General features: G+C 36.6%; 3 protein-coding genes across 4 annotated transcripts in view; 2 read left to right on the plus strand and 1 right to left on the minus strand.

Moving 5' to 3' along the window:
• Window positions 1–24,660, minus strand: part of LOC131784665 (uncharacterized) — an 86,040-nt gene that overhangs the window by 44,271 nt on the left and 17,109 nt on the right. The window contains 1 exon segment of the mRNA XM_066159479.1: window positions 19,752–20,069. Within this exon segment, the coding sequence (XP_066015576.1) occupies window positions 19,752–20,069 (318 nt within the window).
• On the plus strand, window positions 1,225–7,443 carry LOC136276839 (neuropilin-2-like). The gene is made up of 7 exons (XM_066159538.1): window positions 1,225–1,275; window positions 1,736–2,240; window positions 4,757–5,061; window positions 5,427–5,574; window positions 6,054–6,326; window positions 6,874–7,048; window positions 7,213–7,443. The coding sequence occupies exons 2-6, from the start codon at window positions 2,093–2,095 to the stop codon at window positions 7,026–7,028; spliced, it is 1,029 nt and encodes a 342-aa protein (XP_066015635.1). The 5' UTR covers window positions 1,225–1,275; window positions 1,736–2,092; the 3' UTR covers window positions 7,029–7,048; window positions 7,213–7,443.
• On the plus strand, window positions 9,185–15,469 carry LOC131784670 (cell adhesion molecule DSCAM-like). 2 transcript variants are annotated; one of them, XM_066159533.1, is made up of 9 exons: window positions 9,185–9,489; window positions 10,056–10,200; window positions 10,819–11,121; window positions 11,728–12,033; window positions 12,183–12,479; window positions 12,770–13,078; window positions 13,579–13,685; window positions 14,449–14,644; window positions 15,367–15,469. In XM_066159533.1, the coding sequence occupies exons 1-6, from the start codon at window positions 9,406–9,408 to the stop codon at window positions 12,823–12,825; spliced, it is 1,191 nt and encodes a 396-aa protein (XP_066015630.1). In that variant the 5' UTR covers window positions 9,185–9,405; the 3' UTR covers window positions 12,826–13,078; window positions 13,579–13,685; window positions 14,449–14,644; window positions 15,367–15,469. The 2 variants fall into 2 exon arrangements, with proteins under 2 accessions (XP_066015630.1, XP_066015631.1); XM_066159534.1 differs by having other exon boundaries at window positions 11,728–11,862.

Here is a 24,660-nt window from a genome sequence, read left to right on the forward strand (position 1 = left end):
GATTAATATTTCATACCTAAGTTGTAAAAATTCAATTGCCTTTCTTATATTGATCACTGATATTATTTGCCAAGTCTGACATCGATAATAGGGACTTTAAGCAAACCGCAACGGCGATGACAACCAGAGTTTCCGTAGTCTTAAAACGAAAACCCCTTCGGCAATTTAGATAAACTATCATTCGGAACTCAACACCTATTTTATATTTCGCGCTTACATGGAGGTGTGTTGCTGTAAGAGACAGTAAACACATGCAGCCATTCGCGGAATTCTAAGAAGATAGGTTCGTGTTTTAAATTGCGTCTTTCTCGACCTTGCCTTCCTGACTTCTAAAAGTTCCTATTACATCATTTCTGCTGTTTGATGTGACGTCACGGGTTCATTATCAATCCCATATAATGCAAGAAGTTTTATTTGACCTTAAAAAGTTAAAACTACGTAATTTGTAAATAAGTGATGAATAATTTCTCCTGGAAAAATTGTACCCTTTTGCGAGTGAATATTTTGAAAAATATTAATTACGCCCCTTAAGCGAGATCGTGGTAGTTTTTTAGATCTTATCTACCCGATAACGCGCTGCAAATCATTTGACTGCACAATCAAATTAAGTACCGAAGAACCCCACCAATTCGAACTCGGTTGACTCGAATTCCCCGCTAACTCCAACAAAATGCCATTTTCCGCGGATTTGACCCAATTTTTTTCATTCATTAAGCATTAGCTAACTCTTCTCGAAATAAGTTTACTTTACCTTGGCTCAAACTCTCCTTGATAACTTGAACTTTCAAAGTATCAGAACATAGCTGATTGACACGTTCCAATCTTTTATGACGATTGATAGGAACATGATAACATTTAGGTGAAAACGTAATACATTTAGTTTAACTTCCCAAACTAAACACTATTATCAAAAGGCTCATATAAAAATTCTTTCAAAAATGGCTGTTGATTATGCAAGAATAGTGAAAACATTATGAACAGCATTATTGAGCACCTCATGAAATATTAAAGTAAATTACACTAGGAAAGAAATTAAGTGGGAGAATGCAAAATTAAGCAAGTTCGTTTTAATCACGTTAATGGAAATTAAATGCCATTTTATGTTCTTTGCAGAAGGAATACTCAGATTAAAGTCTTCAATTCATATTTGTTACAGATATATGTGATGTAATAATGGATAACGGGAGTCGAACAACAACAGAAGTAGAAATAAATTGGGTTATACACCAACGATGCCCACCAAGGGGAAGCAAAAGTCGTTCTTGGAATGCCTGGGTGAGAAGAAGATAAGGCACTTAGGAAAACGATAAATGAATCCCCACTCAGTTATAACACCTCACGCAATTCATCAGAATCCTTGATTCTTGGAGTGAGGACAAGGATGAGAAATTAAGGTAGCAACTTTAAAGAATGGGACATGTGTGAACACTGTTTACGTTGACAGAATAAAATTTCTTCAGTTGTTTTATCTTCTTACCTTTTATGGACCTCGATGTACTACATGGCTCACCTACAATACTGAAGAGGATTTCGCGTTTAAAATAGCCTTCGAACGAAAATAGGTTAACTTTGGCTACCCGAGCGCCAGTTTCCCGGGTAAAATTTCTAAGTAAAACAGGAAATTAGCAATGGTCACTCAATACTCCGGGAAAAGGTTCCAAAGGTTACATATCCACCTTTTGCTCTTTGCCTCTATTCACTCATTCAATAATTTTTCTAAATTTATATCTTGTAGGATAAACGTTTTATTTTGGTGGCATTTCTCAAGCCAACTGCATTCAGTTTTATTCTGAAATTTACCGCGGTTATCAATGCTGGTTTGGAATAGTGAAGTGAAGCGAAACGGATACGAAATGAGTTTCTTGCAAGATTCGTTTCGTTTGAATGAAATAAGTAAAAAGTACTCCTTTATTACAAGATCAACTTCACCTTCACCACTACGATTTCTCACAAAAAGACGTAATAATCTACAAAACATTACATATGGGTGGGAAGCTAGGTTATATAAAATATGCAACTATTGAACCTTAAGTTTCGTTTAAGCCAGTATCACAGTGAATCAGCAAGTATAATAACATCCTGATTATGCGTTATGTATGATACGAAAAACATAGGCCACAACAATACTGCAAGCAACTTTCCATATCAACTGATCAGAAGATACCCTAACATGTCGGAGCTGCATTCCACGATATGTCTCTGTCTAGTTTTCTTCATTTTTCTTCTTCCTTTGGCTTCAGGTAAGCACAAGAAAACATGGGTAAAATGTTTCTAGGTTATATCTGGTAGTTCGATCGAAGGAAGTTTTCAGGCTTCAAAGCTTCATATCGCTTTTATAAAAGAATAAAAAAGAACCAGATATGTCTTTATAATTGTTGCTTCTTGCTACAATACGGCTCATTCCTCTCGAGGACAATCTCAACAGGAATTGTTATGCAGTATCACATTTCTCGTGATAAATACTCGTTCATATATTTCTGTTGAGTTGTTGATATCTATTATGTCTGATGCGAATTCTACCGAAAGATAAACAGGTACTCAGTCATCCTTACCGCCTGATCGGTTTTACAAATATGTTCCAGCTATTAAACCAAAGTAGTACAGCGTATAGTTATGATTTAAGTTGCTCATCGCACAAACTATTGAGGTCAATAGACATTCATGTTTTCCCCCAGGCCTATCAATGGCATGTACGCGCAAAAGTCCATGTTAACACGGAATGTTGTTTTTCGGGTATAAATATTGCTCTTGCAATGTCGGACGTATTCGAACAGGTAGATATATCATCTTTTTCTCGAATGTTCAAATAACTTGAAGTTTTAATTAATAACGAACAAAGGCAGGTTTTTTCCCTCTGATTAGCTTTGAGGGACTCAGCTCAGATTCCAGAAGAAAACTTGTTTTTTTGTCACAATTTTATGACAAGAACAGTTCAGAGCTCATGGTCCCTTGGAATTGTATGAAGTCGATGCATACGAAATATTCATTTACAATATATACTGATGTCAGTTGTTTGCCGTTGAGCGAAGTGGGTCATATGGCAATGCTGCACTTAAATTAAAGAAGTTGTTCTCTATTAAAATTCTTATTCTCTGAGGAAAGGAGCAACTTGCAGTGAAACTACCCGATGCTTCTCGGCGAAAAAATCATCGTGCCTCGTGATACAGCTGATTCTTTCGTCAAAAGTTAGCTTTTGGTTTACTTAAAGAGATTCTCTACAGCAACAAAACTCTAGAACATTGACCAGGGGGAACCTTCGCCGCATTTAATGCGAAGGATTAAAATATTATGGTACAAGGAACAAACACAGCCACCTATTCTTTACAAAGATTTCGCCATAGAAAACAAAACACAAACGTAAAAAACTAACATTCAGTAACGAAAGTTTTTTACGCTAATCTTAACCTGAACACCGCGGGCGAGAAACCGTCTTAGTCAGTCTTCGTCGAAATCTTCGTTTAATGCACGCGGTTCTCCTTCGTAAGGTTGAACCCAAAACTCTCGATAGAGTTTGCTGAAGGCAGGTATATAGACATTGCTATCGAACATTATGTCAAGAATTTACCAACGCCGACTGATACAAAATTAGAAGAGATGTGAGCGATTTGTAAGTGTCAACTGAAAGTTTTAACAGTTTTCTACGTCATCACCCGTTAATTCGTTACCAGTCCACGGACACTTTTAAGACAAAACATGAGCACTTTAGAGCCCGAAAAAACCGAGTTTAAGACTTTTTGAAATTTTTCTTCTCTCGGAATTGGTTTGTACATATTGTAAGCTAAATATTTACGAAAAAAAAAGTCATGTTGACGGCACTTCAATCAAGTTCCTGTGGTAATATTATGAAGGTGAACAAGTTTTCAGAAGACATCTATTCTTTTCTACTTTTCTTAAAAGTTTCAGACAAACATTTGTTATCACATTGAGTTACATTAACATTTCAGTGTTCTTTTCGTTATTGTTTAAAATAAGCTTGTGTTCGTAGAAATTCACGTTCCAGTTACTAATGTTCACGATATTGGTGTTTCAGCTAAGGTATATAGATTTAAAAGGTGCCATGGATCTCTGGCGCAAATTAGCGTTTGCGGAGAAACACCCATAATTTTAACGCCAATCAGAGCCAAAGAAAAAGAGGCAGCGCTGATTCATGGCGTTGAGCAAAAGGATCGTGGCCTTAAACAAGACGTAGATATGACAAATGTATGGTGTTCTTCATATTTTCGGGCGTTGATCACACGTGTTTTATCTCACTCGTTTTTCTTCTTCGCTTCTTCGTTGAGAGTCCAATTTTTTCTCGTTCAGATTCAAGATTGTATCATTTTTCCCTCTTGACTTAACTCAGTCAATAGATGAAAAACCAGTTGTTTCCCATATAACACCTTATTATATTATATTCGGACTTAAAAATTGTTCTCTATGTAGCGGGAAAATTCAGATATAGCATCTTCAAGCGTAAATAGTTAGCCAACTGGACGAGTGGGGCGTTGCAGCCATATTGCTTCTCGATAATCGAGTTGTTATTCTTTCTTCCTACGGTAGTCCAGGTGTTTTATTTGCCAAAAATCTTAACCGTTGGAAGCTCTGATACTTATTTCCATGTTGTTATCAATAGTAATAGTGAAATAATTAGATACATGACAATTACAGAAATAATAATGAAAATAATAATGATTATAATCACTGCTTATGCTATAATAAATGCTCTAAGATTACGCAGTATATCATGAGCAAAGTACTTAATTTTCTCTGCTTTTAGCTGATTGCATTGATCTGGATCTGGGAATGGAAAATGGGGAAATTCCAGACAATAAAATAGCAGCTACATCTGAACTAACTGCTGCCAAGAATGGTCGACTAAACTACACATCAGGATCATCATGGTGTGCAAGACCAAGTGACACTAACCCATATCTACAGATTGATCTACAGACACTTTATGTCATCTGTGCTGTGTCCACTCAAGGAAATTCTCAAGCAGATCATTGGGTGAAAAACTATACACTTCAATTCTCCAATGACGGGAAAACTAGGATGGTCTACAGAGAAGGCGGACAAATTAAAGTACTATGTCAAAGACCATGTCACTTGGCTTTTAATGATATTTCAAGTTGTCTGCAAAATAAAATAAAATTCGATTGCGTGTTTGTTTGACACTTCCTCCGGAGTGAAGATACGTTCAATTAATGGAGAAAATTGTTCAAGTTGTTTTTCTTGGACAAATACAGGGAAAAGTTTTTGTTCGCACGCCACCCCTCAAAACTGAATGCCATTAGACTTGCTAAAACCTAATTTAATTGTTTAAAGGAGGGAGGAGGAGCACAAAGATGAGAAAAAAACCAAGATGCTTGATGCTTAGAGTTATAAGATTGTTATTATTTTTATATACTTATTTTTATTTAATTTGTAGCTGATGGTTTTGATTTCAGACCTTTCAGGGAAATAGTGACAGAGCCTCAGAGGTGAAGCATATTCTTTATGAAAGTGTTGTAGCACACTACCTGCGAATCCTGCCAAATGCATACCATGGTGCTGTGTGTATGAGAATAGAGGTGTTTGGTGTTAAGCAAAAACCAGGTTATTATAATTTTTGTTAGTTTCCTTCTGCTCAATGAATAGCCAAATTTAAAAATAATTATTATAATTGTGCATAAACAACCCAAAATACGAAATGACACCAATTGAAAACTTACCTTTTGAAAAGAATTATTCATACAAACTCCAGAGCCAAACTAAAATAGGGAGATCATTACATTGTATAAAAGTCTTATAGTATCCAATGACGAATATTGGCTTTCAGATTGGCGCAGGCTATTCACAAATCTGTTCATCTTATTCTCTTTTATCTAATGATTGTGAGAACTTTAGTCTATCTATTTCAATCTGCAAGGGTACGTTTACATTTATGTGTCCTTTCTTGTCTTTCTTGGGTGTAAATTAACTCTAAAATTAGTTTACCTTTAACAGGGTGATATAAATGTTTGCAAAATACACGACATTAACGCTGGAGGTTTATTAACTGAGTTGATATTTATTTCTTTGCTGTCCTTACACAGAGAATTTTGCCCTTGGTAAGGCCACCTTTCAGTCTTCAACATATAACAGTACTCAGTTGGGTGTGTCAGGTGTGTCAGAGAACGCAGTAGATGGTAACTCTGATACTGAATTTAGAAATGGAAGCTGTGCACATACTCAGTCAAGCAATTCAAGCTGGTGGAGAGTTGACCTGGGTTCAGATAAGGTTCCAGTCTCTGACATATTCATAGTAAACAGATTTTCAACAGTTACTCATGTGATGGCCAGAAGCAAAGATTATAAAATTACTTTGGGTGAGCAGTCACTATACTTTTCATGTAATCAATATGAGATAAGCTTAAGATAAATGGGTACATTAAAGTAATAAAACAAAGGCAATTCCAGTATATGAGGTTGGAAAACCATAGTTGCATGCTCAATCTCAACCTATCTATGTAGAAGTTTTACCATGCAAAAGTGTGTAAAATATTATGCGAATATTAAGAAAAATGTTTTAGAGGGAGCTATATGTTGCTTTTTCAGTTTGATGTTTCTGTTGCTGCTGAATTGGGATATTTGAACCCCTCGATATACTTTGTGTATTTTACAAATCACTATGATTTGTTGCTTCAAACGATAATGATGGATATATTTTCTGTTTATTGATATTGGGTTAATAATACAGTTACATTTACGTGTACATACACGTAAACTGTCGTTTCCCTTTGAAATTGTCTCAACGAAACCCAGTTTGATGGGGAAAAACAAGTTTATAACATTAATTAAATACATTTAGACAGTAGTTGTCACATATGTGCCATGTACAGTACATTGAGATAAACGTTTTTTTTATTACATCAGGTAACGACTCAGTAGTAGTAAACAACCCTCAGTGTCAAGGATTCTACAGTTTTGTTAACTTCAAAGCATCAGCTGTTTGTTTTACCAATCCACTGACAACTGGTAGATATGTAGGGATATCAACAGTAAGGGAACAATTTTCTACAACTCTGTGAGGTGGAAATCTATTTGCGAGGTACATATCATTAAAAACAGAGATTGGTATTGACTAAAAATCTTTGTAGCAAAGTTTTGAAGTTTTTGTTTAACTTAAGTGACAATGATAGTTCCAAAATCTTCTCTGACCTCACTTTTGATGTGACCAGATGCTGATTAACATAATTGCATGTCTCATTTCAGACAATCTTGCATTTGGAAAAGCAAACAGATCAAAGTAGTTGTAAGCTTTGGTGGTGTAAGTAGCAGGGCAGTTGATGGTATCAGTAACACAGACTATAACGCTAACAGCTGTACCCACACTGGCAAAGAACTCAACCCTTGGTGGAGAGTTGACTTGGGACAAGTTGAACCAGTTTCAGAAATATACCTAGTCAACCAAGAAAACCAGTGGTTTTACAGGCAGAATAATTTTGAGATTGGGTAGGCTAGATCATTTTTGAAATTGTAACGCCATACCATAGTGTCAAATATTTCAAGCAATCACATCTCATGATGTAGGTAGTGTCAAGTTGTCTTCACACTTTGACTGGTGGGTTTCATTCAAGTTTATCTACGCCTATATGCAGAGACATTAAGCAGAAATATTTGTCAAATGCATCATGATAATTCATTATCACAAAGAGTTATCACTTACCTTCTGCTCCACTCGTGGAAGATATGATGGAATTGTGGAGGCTGAACTCTAGATCCAAAGGTCCGTTTGTAGCCTTGTTTTCCATTGTGCTCCAATGTTTGAGAATTTACTCTCATATTGTCCCTTTAAAGTGAGGAATGCACGATTTAAATGAAAGCGAACATTAATCACCAGCTATAATGGACTAGTTACTCTTCTGTTATGGCTTCAGCGTTTAAACCATGGCCCACTTGTTGGGCGGATAACGCGATTCAACGGATAAATCGCTAACGAGTGGATAAGTGTTAACAACATGTGCTGCACTATCCACTGGATAGCTCAGATTTCTCCGGTGGATAGCATTAGTCTACACTCCAGCATCTTATGACCTCCAGTTATGTTAGCCCTCTGGCATCCTCATGTTAATAGCTCTCATACCACTGGGTAATGATAGTAGAGCTGTGGTAAACAAGTTCTTGATTACTTTGTTCTGCCAAAGCATAAAATTTTTTCATGATGTCTCTATAGGGATCAGTTATTTCAATAGTAGAGGAATTAACCAATCCCGGGGTGGTTGACGGCCAGAGTTACAGCCTTCCAAGACGGAAAAGGTGTATCCTTTTTCCTGTCGTCCTGTTTTATTTGGAAGAGATTATGTACACAATAAGGAGGCTCTAAGAACTGACCGATGAACACTTCACACTTTGTGAAGTTGACGTTCTCTTCTGGAAAGGAGAGGGTGAACACACTTTATATAAATACCTGTATTTTTTTGAAAACCTCACACTGATTGAAAGTCTAAGTTATGGTCACAGAGGAGTTATGCTAATGTCACACTAGTTTCTACATTCATAGCTTTGAACCTTACTATAGGACCAATCCCATGCCTTTGCTACCGGACCCTATTTAAAAGACATTTCTCTCTACCATGCTTTAAACTGTGGCCTGCAGGTACAATTTGATTGAATCCCAGTAGGCTTCAATCTTACTGCCAATTTTCCTACACAAGTTTTTTCTATTCATGCATCTATCGAGTATTGATAATATTGATTCCTTTTAGAGTTAGTTAGAGGAATTTCTGCTCTAGGTTCAAATGCAATTGAAAACTTTTTGCCAGAAGGTCTCATTACACTTTACCTTACAATAAAACCATTCCTAGCCTTCGCTCTGAATCATTTAATGGACAGTTCTCTCTGCCATGCCTTAACTGTGCCTGCAGGTACAATTTAATTGAATTTTTTTTCAAAACCTTTATGCTAAGTGGAAAACATTGGTACAATATTGAACATAGATTATGTCAAATATGTATTGAAAGTCTGGTACTATAGACCAAAAAAATATTTCAAATCAATACACCTGATTACATAAATGAAAACCATCAGATTATTAGACAGCTCTGATATGATTTATTTCGACTGAACCTTACATAAATGCAAATTAGTTTTGTAGTGGCAGGTTTGCTGTCTACTTCTTTGTGTTACATGTATCTGCTTGTAATTAATCAGTTCATCGTTTTCTTATAACTGATTACAGCTTGCCAAATGCAGGCCATAGGTGTGGCTAGCACTGACACACTTCCTGATGCCAGCTTCTCAGCATCAAGTGAACGTACAAATCTTGAAGCTTTTAAAGGTCGACTGAATGCATTTAGGGGATGGTCACCCAGCAGAAATGATAGGCCTGATGATTATATCTACAAGTTGATCTGCAGTATGAGTTTCTTATTTGTGCTGTAGCTACTCAAGGGAGGTCAACTTTTGATGATTGGGACAACTGAGTACAAGTTACAGCTATCCTTGGATGGTTCCACTTTTGTGACCTACAAGGAAAACAATGTTGACAGGGTCGGTTAAAAAAGGCACAGCTGAGATTAAATACAGAACTGTAAAAGATATTCTTAGAGTTGTACTAAAGGGTGATTTCAAGAGCTACGTGTATGTGGGAGTTTAAGTCTCAAACTCTGAACCCTGGAGAAAGTTTGTGGAATGGTGGTCGTATTCTTAGACTTAAATAGAAGGTCACAATCTTAATGCATTACCCTTCATCATGTGTTGAGATTTAAATAGAAATGAGCATCTATCATGGGTGGACATTCATGCATGTCTCTAAAAGAAAGGAACTTAAACGTATATGTTATGGGTTATAGTAGTAGTATCCTGAGTAAGAACAATATGTATGCAGAATACCAAGTTTTCTGTCATATATGCATAATGTAAATTGAATTAACTGACCTTATAAAGCAGGAAAAAGAGAACACATCTGGACTTAAAGTTGTCTAAAGCACTGACTGGCTCAGCTAGTAACTAAGGGATGTAATACTGACAATTGTTCCAGAGTCTGCCATGGCCAACAGTGATAAAATTGATCTACAATTAAATCATCAACTCATATTTTGAATGATTTGTTTTAGACTTTCAGTGGCAATTCCGGAAGATATGACATTGTTAAACACAATCTCAGAGATGTGAGGGCAAGGTTCATCCGTTTCCAGCCTGTCAAGTTTGTTAGAAACAAAGCTTTGAGAGTAGAGGTCTATGGAGTTCTTATATCTAGAGGTATATTATGTTTAATTCAATATCATCAAGTTCTCACATTGAGCAATTTTAAAGGCTGGCATAATAGTTAACTTATTATATAGTCTCTTTGGTCATTGGATGTAGTTTATTTTTGTGAACACTCCCTGTAGGCAAACGTCATGTACAAGTGTTTACATGTATGTCGGCCAAATTAGGAAGTGGCATTTTCCACAAAAAATGGTCTTAACCTACAGCTTTCTGGCTCCCAGTCATGGAGCTGGATATGTACCTATGTTAAATGTTGGTGGTTGTCTGCTTGTCTAAAGGGGTCTACAAATGGGAAATTGATCTGTTTAAGTCCATTTTGGGATAATTTCTTCTCCCATTTACATAATTAAGTTCATATATGCACTCCCAACAGTTCCTAAGACCCTACAAATTAATATTTTTCAATAAAACTGTGCAAGACTTTTCACTAACTGGAAGAGTAAGGCTGGGTTGAATTTGATCTCTTAAATACCACATGAATTGACTTTTATGTTCAAAAGAATGAAGAATATTGGTAGCGTTTTGCTATATTATTATTATTATTATAATTGATATTATAATCAATATTATTATTGCTATTATTCAACTATCATTCTGTCTTAATTTCAGTCCCCTCAAAAGCACCCAGTGAATTGGCTTTATCTGCAATCTCTTCTACAAGTATCACTGCATCCTGGCAGTTACCTCCTGCATATTCCAGACATGGACTCATTGCAGGGTTCAAATTGTTCTATAAAAAGAAAGGGTTTATTGGGTCAATACGTGTGGAAACTATCAATGATGGAAGGACCTTTTTAGGAGTAATTAATGGTCTGGATAAGTACACAGAATATGAATTTCAAGTGTTGGCGTTCACGTCTCATGGTGATGGACCAAAGAGTTCAGTTGTGGTGGAGAGAACAATGGAAGATGGTAAGAAACTTGATTGTTTGTAACAGTTGCAATTCCACTCTTGGTTGGTTTTCAAGAGCCTATCATTGTAAAGTTGGGTTGACATGAGTAAAGGTGCAGCAGTAATACGTTTGACTGTGTATACATGTTGAAATCCTAACAAATATATATTAAAAAGTTTAATCCCAAAATCTGATCATTAAGTTTCCTTGTAACTGTCAAGAAAATCTGTTTTTTTTTTCTCTATTTAGGTCTTTAATCTATCAATTGTTGACACCACTTTTTGGATTATGTTTGAAAACTGTTCAGCAAAATGCTTTTTAGGTGTCTTATTTTGAATCATTACCATCCAAGGAACTGCATATCTAACCCAACATAAACCCTACTTGCAATCAGTTGACTGTTGTTAGGTAAGGAGGAGTACATGTTAGGTAGGAGGTAGGTGTGCAGTTGCTTAAATATTGACATTCATATGTTATTTTTGTAAGTTTATGGATTATGCTCACAAATGAAGATGTAAAATGTAAAACATACTTTAAGAAGGTTATAATGTTAGGAATTCTTACAATGTATGTTTTAATCTGCATTCCTCATCCTAATGATAATAAAAGTTTATCTTAATTTTAGTCCCTTCACAACCTCCTAGTGGCTTAACTGTGGCAGCCAGCTCTTTTACCAGTGTTTTAGCATTTTGGCAGTTACCTCCTGAAGACTCCATACATGGAATCATCAAAGGATACAAACTGTTTTACAGAGAAACAGGTGGTGATATGATCTTAACAACCAAAGTACTCATAAACAATGCAACAATTCGGTCCATATCTGTCACTGGGCTACAGTCTGATACAGATTATGACTTTCAAGTGTTGGCCTTCACATCTAGCGGTGATGGACCAAAGAGCTCTGTGAAAGTCGTGAGAACAGTTGTAGATGGTAAGACACGGAAAAAACATTCTATGTGGGGAATTTCTTTATCTTTAAAGTAATTATTATTTTACATAATAAACCAAGCTAAGTGCAATTTTAATTCCTACAACACAATTAATTTCTGACTTTTCCTCTAATGAAAACTTTTTCTTTAGCACCTGGTCCTCCGGCTTCCCTCAATCATACTCTTAAAATACCGACTGAGTCACATGGACCAATGATAACTTTATCCTGGACAGCCCCTTCACAACCAAATGGAGTTATCAGGAATTACACTGTGTTTTACCACCACAGTGAAGATCCACTTAATACTCACAATGAGACCTTTGGACCAGATGTCTTTAGTTACACAATTGATGTGTTGGGTGGAGTCACCTATTGGTTTGACGTCAGAGCTGAGTTTATAAAACCTGGAGAAAACGCCTCTTTAATTGTTAATATCCCAGAATATAGTAAGTTCAGTATAGTCTCTCCTACGTATCTTATCGATGTTAACAAGAAGCAAGATCTTCATTACGTTTAATTCAGTTGCGTCATGTGAAGTGTAAAAAAAAAAAATCCAATTTTAGTAAAACCACAAAACATAAGTTTGGTAAGATTAAAAGAATTTATTGGAATAAACTAAGATGAACTAGGGTGATTATGGACGAAGAAAATTGACAGGGGTTTCAAATGACATGCCAAGACCGTAAAAACTTCTTAGGGCATAATTTTTAACTTTTGACTGATTGTTTTCCCCCAGAGCCTAATAGTGGCCCAGCTAAAGTTTTCTGCCTATGTGAACAAGACCACCTTTAACATTTCATGGGCACCTCTACCAAGAGAGCAGAGTAATGGCGGCATCACTCTGTACAACGTCAAAAAAAAATTGTTGTCTCGGGGAACACGACAGAAAAGATCACCTCTGAGCAGCAAAACAGTCAATACAACAGAAAAATTCGTTATATTGAGTGGATTATTGCTTTGTTCGCATACCAAGTGTCTGTTCGAGCTTATACCAAAGTAGGTCCTGGCCCATACGGTCCACCTTCAGAACTGCCGAGAACGTCGGGTAAGTAAATACGATATATGTCAAAATAGCCCTTTAAAATTGATGGAAGTAAACCAGTGCAAGGGATTACACTTCGGCAGATCAGAAAAGAGGAAAATATTGTAAGGAAGTCCAAATTTTTAGTAAAAAGATAAAAATAAGTGATTTTATAATATGATCTATACGGTCCTGTGCCCTCTTGGGAAGCATTAAGAAAAATCTCCGGATGAGGGCCGTATGCGATAACCCGAGCTGGGCCATGGAAAGCCGTACGCCTTTGTGCGTGGCATTATAAGATGCTAAAATTAAAGAAGCAAGGAAGAAAGGAAACGAGTGGCGACATTGAACTGCTCTTCCCACTTCAGTCACATTCAGATTGTGGGAGAGGTTAACAGGCTTTTGGAGATTAGATTTGGAAACTAAATGATTTCATGTCGTGACATAGTAATGTGGAAGCGTGCTTTCGTTTGAGGAAATTAATTTTTTCTTTAGTACTGAAGTCACTATCATTTTTCTCAAAGACCCAGGAACACCTTGGGGTTTGAGTGCTTTAAATGTTGGAACAACGCGAGTGAGTCTGGAATGGAAAGAACCTGAGCTAACTACGAGAGAAGGCATTAGTTATAGGGTAAGCTAAACGAAAGCGATGAAAATTTCAATCTAAATGGAAATTTAAATTCACGTTCCGACTTTATAGCGGAGCTCGCAGAGCATAGCCCCATAATTATACAAAATAGTAGTAACCCATCAAGCCGAAAAAACTTGGATGTACGACCGTACGACCGTACAACCATACGACCGTGCGACCGTACAAAGTGCTACTTTTAACATGCGTGGTCAACTGTACCGCGGGCACGCAACGCCACGGCTTTGTTCAGTAGTCCAGTGGTTAGTACACTGGGCTCCGAGTCGGACGACCCGGGTTCTAGTCCTGGCCGGGGCAAGGCGTTGTGCCCTTGAGACGTGCAGGAAAAGAAAATGCGAGCTCCGCTTTTAGGCTTGGCTAAATCTATATATTATTCACTTGAAATGTCATTGTTTCTGAAATTGTGAAATATCTTTTTTTTGTTTTTTGTCGGTGCGGATGAAGGGTTTCTTTGTATTTGCAGAGATTTCCTATCAACTCTTTATACCCTACATCAGTTTGCATTTTTCCATACCGTTCGCAATACATTTACTATGGAACTAAACAGTCAAGAGCTTCTTTCGTTGGTGATCATTTCTTTTATTCCCGTGACCTTAATGTTTGATTCAGGGGTGATGTTGTGAGGAGAAATTAGATGCTAATCGATACGGGTTATTAAAAGTAAACTGTTATCATTTACCTTTGATCGTTAGACTCTTCTCAGTAGTTAAGCAGTGTTTTATTCGATTACTGTTTGTCTCTTAAGGTAAAGTATCTCGGAACAAAGCTTTACAATGAAAGCTTCAGAGAGGAAGGTGTACAAGACGTTGGCAGTTCCACCTCTTACACCATGAAAGGTTTAGTTCCAGGCTCTACCTACGAGTTTCAGGTTTTCGTGAGCTCTGTATGTGGATTCGGAGAACCCAGAAGGTTTCCTGACAGGATCAAAACAAAGATGACAGGTATACCTTGATGTAAACGATTATTTTCCTGTTCTAAAGCCATGCAGTTAGAATTTTAGTATCATTTGTTCCATAGATTATCAGGACCTTGTTTAAGTGATAACGTATTTTAGAGTTCCGTAAAAAATGAAAACATACGATATATATGGAAGTAACTACTATGCAATGCAAGATCATCTTTTCAGTGGCTTGCATATTTATAGAGGACGTTTCAGAGTCAGAATTTACCCGGATCATGCTATCGGAGTCGCTGTCTGAGTGTACAGTATCTTGCTTTATATTAGCTTGGCATGCTGGCGCATCTGAACTTAAAGCCGCTTGTTAGTTTACAAACATTTAGAGTCCTTTTCGATGGCATCTTGATAAAATCAGACCATTTGTAAACTCTAAACGTAGACATAAGGATTCCTTTTCATCTTTGGACAAGAAAGGAGAGAAAACAGGAGAGCAAGGGAAAAAGGATTGCAAACATTTCAGAACTATTAAAGTGAACATGTCATTTAGCTAAGCGCAAAGGCCGACTCTTCGAATATTAACCATAGGCTAGACATAAAAGAAAGACCGAGGACTTCTATTGATATTCTCCCCGAACTGTTCCAAGTATTGTTACGTGCTTTCATTGGGTATTTTCCACTCTAAAGCTACATTATGGATGGATGCATTTTCTCTTTCTAGAAAATTGTGATAATTTTACTCACCTAGTACATAATTTTCCTCTGTAGCTCCAATGGCCCCATTTGTACCTCAGTGGACTAATATGGAGATCTCGGAGTTATCGGTCGAAATTAACCTCTGGCCTGTAGAGCAAAGAAATGGCCCAGTAAGGTGCGTGACTGTAAAATAGAATGTGCGGTATTCATTTATTAAGTCCATAATATACATGGAAAAATTACGCGCGTCTGATTGACGGAAAACGAGTCCATTTTTCATGTAACATAAGTGCAAATTACAAATAGCGAGCACGCGATGCGTTTTTCATGTGAATAATTAACAAGTAACAACACGATTATCGTGTTATTTGGTTTAAATAAGCACTTGTAAATTTTTCAAAGACTAAAAATGGCATTTGTCTTTTAAAAACTTTCTCGTGCTTATTAACACCAAGTTGCACTCGAAATCATGTTGTTACCAATAAGTTTCAGGTGAAGTACTAGCATAAGTATTCCACTTATTCTAAAATGATGGATTTTTGATTTACTGTTGGTGTCCTTATTGGTTTTTGCTCGTGATCCCAAAGATGAGACAGACAAAGCGTCAGCCTATTTAACCCTTTTTCCCCTAGAAATGATTAATACCTAACTTCTCCCTTAACATCGATACAATATCCGGCAAACAATTAACGAGAATACTCAAACTTATCAGATAGAACTTGTGTTTCTCGATCTAACACCAAATTCTCGTTACAAATTTACAAGGAAATGTGTAGCAACTAGAAGGGAGAATTAATGATCAGATCTTGAGAGTTAAAAGGTCAATAAACAATATACATTACTGTACGTTAATTTTTATTCACTCCACCTTTTATCTCAGGACTCTCAGAAACCTATTTATTTATTCATTTATTCATTATATTTTTAAATGAAAGATCAATGAGTAAACGTTACGATGTTTTTCATGAAGATGTGAAGGAATTAAACGGAGTATGTGGGCAGAGTCTATTACAGGATTCTTAGATCTAAATCTGATGTCTTTAACGTCTATCAGTTTTAAAAAAGCGACGGAACGATGGTTAGAGTTTCATTGATAAGAATTTCGTTCTTGTTCATTATTTCAGTGCCTATCAGGTAATTGTTCTTAAAGTCTCTGATTGTGTTCAAGACTTGAATACAAACAACACGAATTTTTATCCATTTTATGTTGCTGCGGAGTTGAAAAATAACCCTGTCCATGAGAAGTCTTGGAAGTTTACTGTTGGTGATGGGAAATCGTATGGAGCCTTTGTTAACAACGAACTGGCAAGAGGAGAAAACTACATTGTATACCAAAGAGCCTTAACCGATTACAACGGTGTAAGTAAATTTTAATTTCAGTGAAATTTCTGCTTAGGGTTCACAATCAATGAGCAAATGTTGGATCTGGTAAGTTAACAAAAATCGTATGAAAACCCCACGTTTTTACGGACATGTTGTTCGTGCTACATTTCTTTTCCTTATATCAAGGAATCAACAGAATTGTTGGTCACTTTTTGACCTTTTTTCCGTTTGACAGCAATTTTTAGAAGGAGATATCAGCAAAATCGCCATGATTTCTATTAAACCAGGTAAGTGATTTCGCCGCTTTTTTAAAACTGATAGACGTTAAAGACATCAGTTTTAGATCTAAGATCCTGTAATATAGACTCTGCCCATACTCCGTTTAATTCCTTCACATCTTCATGAAAAAGAGTCGTAACGTTTACTCATTGATCTTTCATTAAAAATATAATGAATAAATGAATAAATAAATAGGTTTCTGAGAGTCCTGAGATAAAAGGTGGAGTGAATAAAAATTACGTACAGTAATGTATATTGTTTATTGACCTTTAACTCTCAAGATCTATCATTAATTCTCCCTTCTAGTTGCTACACATTTCCTTGTAAATTTGTAACGAGAATTTGGTGTAGATCGAGAAAACAAGTTCTATCTGATAATTTGAGTATTCTCGTTAATTGTTTGCCGGATATTGTATCGATGTTAAGGGAGAAGTAGGTATTAATCATTTTCTAGGGAAAAAAGGTTAAATAGGCTGACGCTTTGTCTGTCTCATCTTTGGGATCACGACCAAAAACAATAAGGACACCAACAGTAAATCAAAAATCCATCAGTGGAATACTATTCTTATGCTAGTACTTCACCTGAAACTTATTGGTAAAAACATGATTTCGAGTTTGCAACTTGGTGTTAATAAGCACGAGAAAGTTTTTAAAAGACAAATGCCATTTTTAGTCTTTGAAAAATTTACAAGTTGCTTATTAAACCAATAACACGATAATCGTGTTGTTACTTGGTTAATTATTCACATGAAAAACGCATCGCGTGCTCGCTATTTGTAATTTGCACTTATGTTACATGAAAAATGGACTCGTTTTCCGTCAATCAGACGCGCGTAATTTTCCATGTATATTATTAACTTAATAAATACATACCGCATATTCTATTCTATAGTCACGCACCTTACTGGACCATTTCTTTGCTCTACAGGCCAGAGGTTAATTTCGACCTATAACTCCGAGACTTCCATATTAGTCCACTGAGGTACAAATGGGGCCATTGGAGCTACAGAGGAAAATTGTGTACTAGGTGAGTAAAATTATCGCAATTTTCTAGAAAGAAAAGATGCATCCATCCATAATGTAGCTTTGGACTGTAAAATACCGAATAAAAGCATGCAATAATACTTAGACAGTTCGGGAGAATATCAATAGAAGTCCTCGGTCGTTCTTTTATGTCTAGTCTATGGCTAATATTCGAAGAAATCGGCCTTTACGCTCAGCTAAATGACATGTTCACTTTAATAGTTCTGTTAATTTTACAATCCTTTTTTCCTTGCTCTCCTTTGTTCGCTTCTTTCTTGTCCAAAAATTAAAAGGAATCCTTATATCTACTTTAGAGTTTACAAGTGGTCTGATTTCGCAAGACGGCATCGAAAAGGACTCTGAATGTTTGTAAACTAACAAGCGGCTTTAAGTACAGATGCGCCAGCATACCAAGCTAATACAAAGCAAGATATTGTACACTCTGATAGCCACTCCGATAGCATGATCCGGGTCAACTCTGACTCTGAAATGTCCTCTATAAATATGCAGGCCACTGAAAAGATTATTTTTGCATTTCATAAGAGTTACTTCCTATATATATCGTATGCTCTCATTTTTACGGAACTCTAAAATAAGTTATCACTTAAACAAAGTCCTGAAAATCTATGGGACAAATGATACTAGAATTCTTACGGCATGGCTTTAGAACAGGAAAATAATCGTTTACATTAAGGTATACCTGTCATCTTTGTTTTGATCCTATCAGGAAATCTTCTGGGTTCTCTGAATCCACATACAGAGCTCATGAAAATCTGGAACTCGTAAGTAGAGCCTGGAACTAAACCTTTCATAGTGTAAGAGGTGGAACTGCCAACGTCTTGGACACCTTCCTCTCTGAAGCTTTCATTGTAAAGCTTTGTTCCGAGATACTTTACCTTAAGAGACAAACAGTAATCAAATAAAACACTGCTTAACTACTGAAAAGAGTCTAACGATCAAAGGTAAATAATAACAGTTTACTTTTAATAACCCTTATCGATTAGCATCTAATTTCTCCTCACAACATCACCCCTGAATCAAACATTAAGGTCACGGGAATAAAGGAAATGATCACCAACTAAAGAAGCTCTTGACTGTTAAGTTCCATAGTAAATGTATAGGGAACGGTATGGAGAATATGCAAAGTGATGTAAGTGTATAACGAGTTAAGAGATAATCTCTGCAAATAAAAATAAACCATTCATCAGCACAGACAAAAAACCAAAAACTATTACCTTGAACTATAAAGGATATAATTAAAAAATTATTAACTCCACTTAGGTTTCCTCTCTTTTAATAGTTGTTAAATCTATCAGATTAATGTAGAAAAATGAACTCTAACAACTGCAAAGGCAGACATAATTTTATATAATTGTACCAAAGGCTCCATTTAAGACAAAATTCAAGGGTTAAAATTGTAAGCGTTTGCTGTGAGCCACTTGCGCCCTCAATTTCAGAAACAATTACATTTTAAGTGAACCAAACTTATGTTTTGTGGTTTTACTAAAATTGGATTTTCACTTCACATTACGCAACTGAATTAAACGTACCAGTAATGAAGATCTTGCTTCTTGTTAACATCGATAAGATACGTAGGAGAGACTATATTGAACTTACTATATTCTGGGATATTAACAGATATTATTAAATATTATCAATATTATTATATATTAATCAGACTCTAGGGATTAAACTTTTTAATATATATTTGTTAGGATTTCAACATATATACACAGTCAAATACATTACTGCACCTTCATTCATGTCAAGCCAACTTTAAAATGATAGGCTCTTGAAAACCAACCAAAAGTGGAATTGCAACTGTTACAAACAATCAAGTTTTGTACCATCTTCCATTGTTCTCTCCACCACAACTGAACTCTTTGGTCCATCACCATGAGACGTGAACGCCAACACTTGAAATTCATATTCTGTGTACTTATCCATACCATTAATTACTCCTAAAAAGGTCCTTCCATCATTGATAGTTTTCACATGTATGGACCCGATAAACCCTTTCTTTTTATAGAACAATTTGAACCCTGCAATGATTCCATGTCTGGAATATGCAGGAGGTAACTGCCAGGATGCAGTGATACTTGTAGAAGAGACTGCAGATAAAATCAATTCACTGGGTGCTTTTGAGGGGACTGAAATTAAGATAGAATGATAGTTGAATAATAGCAATAATAATATTGATTATAATATCAATAATAATGATAATAATAATGATAACAACGCTACCAATATTCTTCATTCTTTTGCACATAAAAGTCAATTCATGTGGTATTTAAGAGATCAAATTCAACCCAGCCTTACTCTTCCAGTTTCAGTTTTCTCTTTCAGTTAGTGAAAAGTCCTGCACAGTTTTTTTGAAAAATATTAATTTGTAGGGTCTTAGGAACTGTTGGGAGTGCATATATGAACTTAATTACGTAAATGGGAGAAGAAATTATCCCAAAATGGACTTAAACAGATCAGTTTCTCATTTGTAGACCCCTTTAGACAACCAGACAACCACCAACATTAACATAGGTACATATCCAGCTCCATGACTGGGAGCCATAAAGCTGTAGGTTAAGACCATTTTTTGTGGAAAATGCCACTTCCTAATTTGACCGATATACATGTAAACACGCAAACAAAAAAAAACGCAAATCCATATGTTTGCTCGATTGCGCTCGTGTCAATGATTATTTGCATGATTCTTGGAATTGACCAAGATCTCCTTTTGATGGTTCAAACTTCGTTCGTTTATCTTCTACGTTGAGGACTTTAGGTTTTCACAGCAACTGAATGGAGATTAGATGCCGAGTTGTCCTAAAACGTTGCGTAAACGTGATCGGTCGTAACGCTTGCGCGCTTGCGTGACTTACAAAGTAGACAAAAGTGATCGGAAGGCGCCTTCTCGATAATTTACGTTGAAATATCAGGTCATGAACTACGCACAGTGTGGAGAAGATCAAAATTAAAGAACAAAATTTGGCACTCTGGTCATAACAGACATATCGCGTTGCATAAAAGGACACAAAAACAAGTTAAAATAGGTTACAGTGTTTATATTTACAAAACAATACGCATACACTCTGAAACAATTCTTGCAGTTTCGCCCGAGATTTAGTATACGGAACCCGATGAACTAACCCTCTTTCTGCAAATTTGTTTCCGTCATTAATGATGTTACACTCTTATGGGCCAACGGTTCACAACTGAACTATTTTTGAAACATGTGTCCTAAACCCTTTTCATGGGCAAAAAATAAAAGAAAACTTTTTTTCGACGGGAAGTCGAGAGGACCGCTCTTAGCGGGAGTGACACTTAATACGGAATTTTGCACATAGATGCCATTGATAGGCCTTGAGGAGAACATGAATGTCTATTGACCTCAATAGTTTGTGCGATGTGCAAGTTAAATCATAAATTTACGCTGTACTACTTTGGCTTAATAGCTAATCCATATTTCTAAAACCAGTTAGGCGCTAAGGATGACTAGGTACATGTCTATCTCTCGGTAGAATTCGCATCAGACATAATAGGTATCAACAACCCAAAAGAAAGTAAAAAGACGAATATTCACCACGGGAAATGTGATACTGCATAACAAATCAAGTTGAAATTATCCTCGAGAGGAATGATCCGTAATATAACAAGAAGCAACAATTATGAAGGCATCATCTGGTTCTTTATGATTCTCTTGTCAACGCGACATGAAGCTCTGAAGCATTAAAGCTTAAAAAAATTCCCTAGATCAAAATACCAGATATATCCTGTGAACATTTTACCTATGTTTTCTTGTGCTTACCGGAAGCCAAAGGAAGAAGAAAAATGAGGAAAACTAGCCAGAGACATATTTTGGAATGCGGCTCCGACATGCTTGGGTATCTTCGGGTCAATTGTTATGGAAGTTTGCTTGCAGTATTGTCGTAGCCTGCGTAATTCATGCAACAAATAGTGCATGCGCGCGGGTGTAAATTACAGAAGTGTCGATCGGCGTGTAATGGGAAACAGCTGTTAAAATCAAAGTCGAAAGGAAATAGCTTGAGATTTTGGTAAACCACGAATAAGTAATGTCAGTCTTGGATTTAGGTAGTTTAGGCGTGTACTTCCTTTGTATTAGCATATAAATAGGATCACTCACTTGTAACAGAGAATTTGAGATCGATTGAAAGTAGAAAGTTCGGATATTGTATGGATCGTAAATAAACACAAGAAATCGGAAAGATACAGTCGTATTGATTGTCGAACCAGTGCTCCGCAGACATTTTCCTTAACGCAGTGGAAAATTCTGCAACACTCTGACGAAAGGCTAACGCTCGAAACGTCAGCCTTTTAACTCTTCTCGGAGGCTAATTTACGTTTTCAACTCAGTTGTCAACACTGAATTACTTGCTATACTCTCCCACTGTCGCAGCACCACAGTTTCCTTAGAAACTTTCCCCCTTTATTCATATTTGGACTACTATATGGTAATTGGCTACGGCGGACGCTCTCCATGTGGCTCCGCTTATTTCGTTTCTCCTGACGCTATTTTTTGCCAACGTGTTGCTGAAAAGCCTAAGAAATGATATCTATCAGAGGCCCTCGTTCGCAAATGGTCTTATCGTCTTGGCCGCTACATTCCCGATGAAAAGTCACCGAACGTTCGATAAATCTGGAAAATCAATGCTTCGCCATCGCTATTCTACCAGAAAATATCTGTTCGTTCTTTTCCTTCTAATATCTAACGACATTCAACTGAACCCTGGGCCTCTCAATTCCTCGACTCTCAAATCATGCAGTCTAAATTCCCGTAGTATTGTTAACAAGAGAACTGAGCTGCAAGTTATGGTCGCTACAAAGGAATCAGACATCATCGCTGTAACCGAAACATGCATGGTTGAACCCTGATATAATGGATCAAGAAATCCCGTCATCTGATTATAATATCTACGGAAGAGATCGCCTAGGAAAAGGCGGTGGTGTTTTGTTAGCTCTAAGGGATAACATTTGCTGTTATAGACGTTGTGACCTCGAAACGGACTGTGGATTCCATTTCAATCCCTGCTCAACATACTTTATTGGAGTATACTACCGCTCCTCTATCAGTGATATGGCCCACCTAATTAAACTGGTCCATTCGCTAGAAAAGTTTCTACCATGGTCTAATGTCCTTTTGCTTGGGGATTTTAATCTACCGAATTTTGACTGGAACCTTGTAGCTCAATGGCAGCCGATGAGTTATTTTGGAAACCCCACGTACTGTCTGTTGTTGCAAGATCGAACTGACTATTGGGCTTTCACAAGCGGACATTTAGATCTCTTTCTAAGGCTCTTTTTACTGGTTATAAAGCCATGATCCGTCCAATAATCGAGTACGCCTAGAGGGGAAAGAAAACCAATATACTAAAAGAAAAACCGAAAGTTACGCATTAAGTGGCTTTGGTGTTAACATTTCTCTCGGCTGAGAACGAAAATCGACAACTAGAAGATTTTTCACTGGCCGATTTTGGCCGTTTACTTGAAAGACTTCTTTTGTCGGTAAGGACAAAGTCAATAAATGAGAATTTTGTGAATTGAAAATTACGACCATTGTTTGCTTTGTAATCATGATTCAACGCATTTTCCATCTTAAGAGTTAGCGCCAACGCACTCTTCGATTGTTATTCGGGGATTTTCATTCATTTATTTTCATCCATCAGAAGTCGGCTTTTCTTCTCAGTAAAGGGCTATTGAGTTTAGAACTATAGCACATTGATTGCCAATGAACTACCAATATTACAGAGCCTTGTTTGCGGATCAGGTAAATCTTATAAAATCTTCCAGTTTTTCACAAGCTCTTAGTCAATTCGTATCGCTGAAAACTATAGCTGTAGCTGTAGTGTTAAATACATCAGGTCTTGCGCGAAGCTTTGTTTCGCAAAACAGACTGCATGCCAAGGAAATATCATATCTTAATCTTCCCAGTTCCAATTGTTCAAAGCTGGGTTAAAATAACCTAGAGTTATTGTGAAATCTAATATCAGTTCTGAAAGCTTGAAAAGAAATTTAAGTTTAATTCATTTTGTCTAAAATTTGATAGTTGCATGCTCTAAAGAGGTTAGAGAAAATTATCGGAGGATGGCCTTTGAATTGAAGGATAAAAAAACCCAGATTAAAATTCAACCTTGAGTAAGCGCTGATCGGCCTTCGATGAACTGCGCGCTGGTCTATCTGACGTTATATGGTGATGTTGGAAATCGTCCATAAATAATTTTGTCAAACCTTATTAAAGTATATCCTCTTAGACTACATTCTTATTATGATGAACATTTTCACAGCTTAGATCGTTTGAAGTGTTTTGCATAAATATACTTGGTACACATGCTTATTGCTTTTCATTTTACCTGGCATCTGTACAGCTTCAATCTGTTACTGTCGATCAGGACTTAATTGTTGGAGTTCTATGGTAAAATAAAGCTCATTGACTGCGTACATTGGTGACACCTTTAAAACAGCATAGTTTATATATTATAGGCCACTTTCCTTAAATGGTGATTATCATACAGGCAATAAAATTGGAATGTTTAGAACAGTGAACGTAACAGACAAAATCATCCTTCAGAAAAAGTTAGGGGGCTATTTTTGTCAAGCTGATATTTTTCTAAGGGGGAAAGGTAGCGCAGCTCTAATGTGCTGCATGACATACTATGTATTTCACCTGTATTTGACCATACCTTCCCTGGCCCTTCGATTTTGCGCTTATCAAGTTCCTTCTATATCAAT

Source organism: Pocillopora verrucosa, chromosome 12, assembly GCF_036669915.1.
Source record: "Pocillopora verrucosa isolate sample1 chromosome 12, ASM3666991v2, whole genome shotgun sequence".
In the NCBI taxonomy this organism is placed as follows: Eukaryota; Metazoa; Cnidaria; class Anthozoa; order Scleractinia; family Pocilloporidae; genus Pocillopora; species Pocillopora verrucosa.

Excerpts from the sequence above, each read along its gene's own strand:
- LOC131784670 (XM_066159533.1), top strand. The coding sequence starts at position 9,406 with ATGATTGGGACAACTGAGTACAAGTTACAGCTATCCTTGGATGGTTCC. Across the intron at positions 10,201-10,818 it reads TGGAGTTCTTATATCTAGAG|TCCCCTCAAAAGCACCCAGT; the intron begins GTATATTATGTT and ends TCTTAATTTCAG. Across the intron at positions 12,480-12,769 it reads TGTTAATATCCCAGAATATA|AGCCTAATAGTGGCCCAGCT; the intron begins GTAAGTTCAGTA and ends GTTTTCCCCCAG.
- LOC136276839 (XM_066159538.1), top strand. The coding sequence starts at position 2,093 with ATGTATGATACGAAAAACATAGGCCACAACAATACTGCAAGCAACTTT. Across the intron at positions 2,241-4,756 it reads TCTTCTTCCTTTGGCTTCAG|CTGATTGCATTGATCTGGAT; the intron begins GTAAGCACAAGA and ends CTCTGCTTTTAG. Across the intron at positions 5,575-6,053 it reads TGGTGTTAAGCAAAAACCAG|AGAATTTTGCCCTTGGTAAG; the intron begins GTTATTATAATT and ends GTCCTTACACAG.